At 41.3% G+C, this 5,920-nt stretch overlaps 1 protein-coding gene across 1 annotated transcript; it reads right to left on the minus strand.

Annotated features, from left to right (window-relative positions):
- Positions 1 to 251: 251 nt before the first annotated feature.
- LOC111339575 (uncharacterized) lies at positions 252 to 896 on the minus strand. Its single transcript, XM_022946251.1, has one exon. It carries the CDS (start codon positions 894 to 896, stop codon positions 252 to 254), a length of 645 nt encoding a protein of 214 aa, XP_022801986.1.
- Positions 897 to 5,920: the final 5,024 nt, after the last annotated feature.

Raw genomic sequence — 5,920 nt, forward strand, 5'->3', positions numbered from 1 at the left:
GGTATGTGAATGAATATTTAATTAACTCTTTTAATGTACAGGTTCAAGGTCAATTAGGAGTTACAGAATTAACTTGGTGTGACTTTATAGTCTATACAAGTGCTGGGATGAGCATAGAAAGAATTACTAAAGACAATCAGTATTGGGAAATTATGAAAAATAAGTTGAAGTCTTTTATCTCAATCATTTTCTCAGCAAAGCTGCTACCAAATTCAATATGAATGACTGAGATGCTACTAAATTAGATCATCTCAATCTAGCTTGACTCGACATAGGTCCTGAAGCAACCGTTTGGCCGGTAACACGAAGGGTGCGGCGAGGTCGAGCGGGTCGCAAACAGAACCGACAATCGAAATAATTCCTTGCCGTGTGGGCGGTTTAAGCTTAATATCCGCTTTGAATCCAAAGGTGTCTGTCTCCACGCACCATTTAAAACCGAGAGCTCTCTCGACTGGCAGGTCATCCTTACTAAGGTCAAGACTTTTCACTTCTTTAGCGCACTCGGCTTCGGGGATTGTTTCGAGAACCCTGCGACTAGTGCTGATCCACTTTGCCAGCCTAAACCCGCCTTTGGAGAGTAGTAGCCGTAGGTCTCTCGCGTACTGTGAAGCCTCTTTGACTGAAGGCAGGGCCGTGAGACAATCATCTACGTAAAATTTGTTTTTAACCATGCTCAGAACTGCCTCTGGGAAATATTGGCTATTGTCTTCAGCTGTCTTGCGCAAGGCAAAGTTCGAACATGATGGAGACGAGGCTGCACCGAACAGGTGTACAACCATTTGGTACTCCTCGAGGCTACTCTCCAAGTTGCCATCGGGCCACCAGAGGAAGCGAAGATAGGAACAGTTCGCCTCAGATACCCTGATTTGGTAAAACATCGATTCGATGTCCGCCATGAGCGCGTTCCTCTCCTATCGAATCTCGTTAGGACTCAAAATAGATTGTTCGTCAAATCCGGGCCCTTGAGCAGCAGGTCGTTGAGAGACGTGCCTTGATATTTAGCCGAGCAGTCGAAGACAACGCGTATTTTGACGGGCTTGTGCTGATGGTAAACTCCATGATACGGAATGTACCATTTCATGCAACTGGGGTCCTGGAGATCCGCTGCAACCTATCGAGCTTAGCCCTTGCCAATAATATCTGCCATGAATCACTTGTAGTCGTTGTACAAGTCCTTGTTACGCTGAAGTTTCCTCGTTAGCGAGTGAGCGTGTTGTTTGACCTGCGGTTTGTTGTTCGGGGCTGGTGCTATGTGATCTTTCAAAGGTAGCGCCATTTCATAGTGACCATCTCTCAAGACTATGGTACGCTCCAAACCGCTGAGGAAACGATGCTGTTCTTGTGACATTTCAGGTTTGTCGTCAGCGCTGGATTCACTGAAACCACTGTCGTAAAAATTCTTCACCATCTGATGAAATTCAGGGTAAGCCTTGATAAGGAAACTGGCAGCGCGTGAACCCTTGCGAAAACGCCCTAAAGGACCGTTAACCACCCATCCCATACTTTTTCGGGAAGCATAGGGACCGCCGTTTTGACTGTGCTTCACTTTCAAAAGATCAAAGACTGTAGGAACATCACAGGCTACGAGGAGACCTATGTCGGCATCAACTTCGGGTAGGCATACTCCACATAAGTGTGGCCACTGGTCAGTGTCACCCTGAGTGGGTATGTCCTCTTTTAAAACGGGTATTTCTGGTCTCGTATAAAGTGCTGGCACCTCGATAAACACATTTTCGTCCAAATCCGAGATGACAAGACCTTTCACAACGAAGCTGTCAATAAGACTGTCTTTCTTTTCCAAAGTTGTTAGGGAAATCTGAGTTCGAGTACCATTGACCCCTAGCTGTCTCATCAAAGATTCTGTGCAAAATTAGGAGGAGCTACCGCTGTCCAAAAATGCGTAGATAATCACAGGGGGACCCGTGGATTTAAACCAAACTTTGACTGGAACCACAGCCATGCCTATTCTCGAGCGTATGAAGAATTGTTGGATGTTTCCTGGTGCAGTTGGCAACCGTACATGTTTTCTTTTTCGGGCATTCCTTCAACATATGATTGGAGGACAAACAACCCAAACATCTTTCATTTTCTGTGGTTGTGCTAGCAACTTTCTTACATGCGTCTTCCTAAGCAAATAAAGTAGCAGCTAGGTGATTGCATCGTCCATCATTTCCTTAGGGGCATGGGCAGACAGCTTGTTTAACTTGTGAACTTGCATTTATGATCATTTTGACAGTGTACATGTTTTTTTTCTTGTCAGCTTCCTTGTCATAAGATGACTTTACTTGGTCTTTGACGTAAAACAGTTCACCCTCCTGTTTAGTATAAATTGCTTCCACTTTTCCTGATTTATAAAAATTGTATCCCTTGACGATTGGTTTTTCAACTGATAATTGTTTTTTAAACTTCACATCGTCGATCAAAACTTCCAAATTTGGGGATAGCCAACATTCAGCTTCGAGTTGATTCCTACAACAAATTCCTTGCTGGGAAAGTCAATAAGAGTTGTCTCTTGCTCCTCTTGTGATCCAAGTTTTTTGCGCTTGTTTCGAATATTTATGCCACCATCAGGATCGATGAGGTTTTTGGAATCCAAACCAGAGCATATGAAATCGTTTACTCTGAAAATGAAAGAGAGTTTTGTACTAGAATTCACTACATTTTCGGCATATATAGTAGTTCGAAAAAATGCTGACCTTTTCATCAATTCGTTCCTTTTACCCGAAACTTTCGCTCCTCTGCAGGTCAACCAACGTTTTAATATTGCCAGAGTGCAATTTTCAGGGGGCTTCGGGAGCTCTGCTCCAGGAATATCTTGTTCAGTAAGCGTCATTGTGTCACCATCGCTGTCCTTCTTCGCCGCCATCTTGAAACGCGTCCCCTAAAGTCGCCCCAGCGTGCCTTGCGCCTAATGACTCGACTTATTCCCCGCTCAACGTGAAAATGGCGAATTGTTGCTGAGCCTAGTTTAGCTTTGTACTTGAGCTATTACTTTTGCAGTAGTGATACACGAAAAAGGCACCTAGCTGTCTTCAGCTAATCAAGAGTGTATTTCATGTATATCAGTATTGTGATGAATTAACCAAAATCAAACAAGTAACTAGAAAGGAGTTACAGTCTACCAAATAAAGGCCTAATACACTTGTATTGCTACCAAGTTTAAATATCAGTGCTTATCTGAAGCATTATGAAGAGAATTTAGAAGTTACTTACAGGAAGTCTTCAAATGCTAAGGTCTGAATAATTCTGGGTATTACTTGGAAAACATACTACTTATCATATTTCGGTTATAACATTAAACTACTAGGCTCCTATTCTTATTTTAATACAACTGAAACCACTTTGTTACTGAATTTCAACATATTACTTCCTCAAAGTTTGGAGTCATTCACAACAGACATTTAGTACCAAGATTTTTATGTTAACGACAAACTGCAGTTTCAGGTCAGTTGTTAGAGTTTTGTGAATCGGTTTAGCTATGTAAACACGAAAGAATAATTTCATTTGAAAAGACCGTCATATCAATTTTCTAGTCAACATCAGTGTTTGATTTTCAAATGGCAAAAAAAGTCCTATTTTCACTCATTGGCTAAAAATGGTATTTAAGCAAATACTAATAAGACTGGTTAAACTATTTTCCTACTGAGCATATGGTATGAACACAAAATCAGGATAAAAAACGTTCCGGTAAAAGACTTACGTGAAACGTGACAGCACCACTAATTCACGTGAATTTTTAGCGGTTAATAAATTGGGTAAACCAAAACAGTACTTCATTTCACTTTTTGTATCGTCCAACGACTTGTTTCAATGTTGGTGAATAAAAGACTCCTTGCAGTATTCCGCACTTAGAACACAAGCCGACTGTAGGAAAGCCGGCGTGTGGAATCTAAGCAACAAAAATGAACGAATAACTAAATAAAAAACAATCTTCGACAACGTGTTGCACCCATGTATACAAATAGGTCGCTCTCTGAAGTTTTGAAACTTACGTATCCTCGACGATAGTAAACCAAGTGACAAGCGCTCTGTCCACCGTGACAAATCCCGGAAGAAATATCTAGGATCAGGACATAGTGTTTTTAAAAATTCGTGTAAGCCACAGAAAAATGGTATCGAACAGTTTTCCTTAAATGTTTCCTAACAATATCTGCTTAAAAAATACAGTAAAAGAGATATATCACCGTTCTTGTGTAAGAGGTATGGTGGGCCAAATTTACCCCATTCCTACCTGTAGTAGCACTAATCACAGGCGTCATTTCATCGGTTCACGGTACATTTTGCAGTAGCGTTTTACCCGATATTCCTCGCCTCATGCTTCTGATTGGTTCGGGACATCGTCGCTCGTTCAACGCTTGTTCACGATTTATTCGGATCGCTTGGAATGTTACACGGAACTAGCACGTAGTCACACTGTTTCCCGGTGCTGCATATTAATTGTTTACTTTACCTTTAACCCTCAAAGGTCAGCCAGCACCAGCATTTGGACGGGAAATGAATACGTTCCCATTCTATGGAATTTTGGGTTTTCGTATCAGGCGGATGCACGTTTGCCTAATCCAAGTGTTGTAAACTATGCTTCGATGGGCCTTGTCATATCAAGTTACATACTTGAGCTCATATTTCTGTACTCACGCCGACGGCATCAAACACTCGGCTCACAGTTCGAGCTACACAGCATAAATTTATCGTTTCTCAGTTGCGAATAGAAATAAGAAATGGAACTAATATAATACCCCCTGAAACTCGGCACTACATTTAAACAAGCCCACGTTAACCTTTCTGAATTTATTGTGAATTGCCCAGCGGTAATATTCTCTTTCTTCTGTTCTAGTATAAATATAACAGTTAGTCTAAGTGTACTTCTTTGCTTCTTAACCCATTTTATATTTCCGAATGTTTCAGGCCTTTAAGGTGATTTCAGAGGCACGATCAATGGACAAGGAAAAGTCGTTAGCCCTTCCGAACTATTACGCTGAAGTAGAGAGGGAAATACGGGGCCTGGACGCTACACGCGAGGGCAATGTCCTTTCAAAACTGGAGACAAGAATGAAAAGTATTGAAGACAGGGATTATGTTGTTCCCTTAGCAGGTGAATATCTCAAGTATGATAGCTTACCCAAACCACTGTGGTTCTTTGATCAAATAGTCCTCAAGTCGGTTTCATGTAGTTAAGGTATTTCTTTAAAACCGAATGGAGATTTTCGAAGAACTCGAACTCAAGTCAACGGGCAGAAGACTTTATGGCAATAGTATTCTACTAATGGTAAAATTTCAACTAATTTTGATTGCGTAAGAAAGCTTCTTAAGAGCGAGAAAACCACTGATTGGCTCAAACTTGGCACAAATGCTAAATAGCGTAAGTTAACAAGTGCGTGAAAATAACGGGTCAAAATGTTTCATTTGCTGGGAGTATTGGGTCCGCCTGGGAAAACCCCATTTCCTGTATTTTTTCATAATTAATTAGCTAACCTTGCGTTGCTCCTGCGACTAACCGAAAGGCCATCTGCATACTCAATCAGCTGGACTGTGTTTTATATCTATCAGAATTTAAAAACGTTGAATTGTTTTAACTTTTCCATTTCATTTCTTCCCTTACTTCTCCCTTAAAGTGCATATGACAATAATTTTTTTTCTCTTGTTTCTTGTAGTTGGATATCTACAGAAAACGTTTCGAAGCCTTAAAAGTGCTGGAAAAATCTAAAAAGCATTCATTTTGCTTTCAAAATACATGTGGTTTGCCTTCAAATTTGTCCCGGTCATCGCGCGGCCAAAATCACTCGTGATATCGTAACGTGACGTCACATTGTGTACATCAATGCAACATCAAATATGGCGGAAAAGGGAAAGAAACCGAAAGGAGGAAGACGCTGCGTCGCTGGCGCACCGATTCAAACGAGCTGTGGGAATAATTCACACA

Source organism: Stylophora pistillata, chromosome 7, assembly GCF_964205215.1.
Source record: "Stylophora pistillata chromosome 7, jaStyPist1.2, whole genome shotgun sequence".
In the NCBI taxonomy this organism is placed as follows: Eukaryota; Metazoa; Cnidaria; class Anthozoa; order Scleractinia; family Pocilloporidae; genus Stylophora; species Stylophora pistillata.

Bases quoted from the DNA above. Each gene is read 5' to 3' on its own strand.
- LOC111339575 (XM_022946251.1), bottom strand. From the start codon at position 896: ATGGCGGACATCGAATCGATGTTTTACCAAATCAGGGTATCTGAGGCG.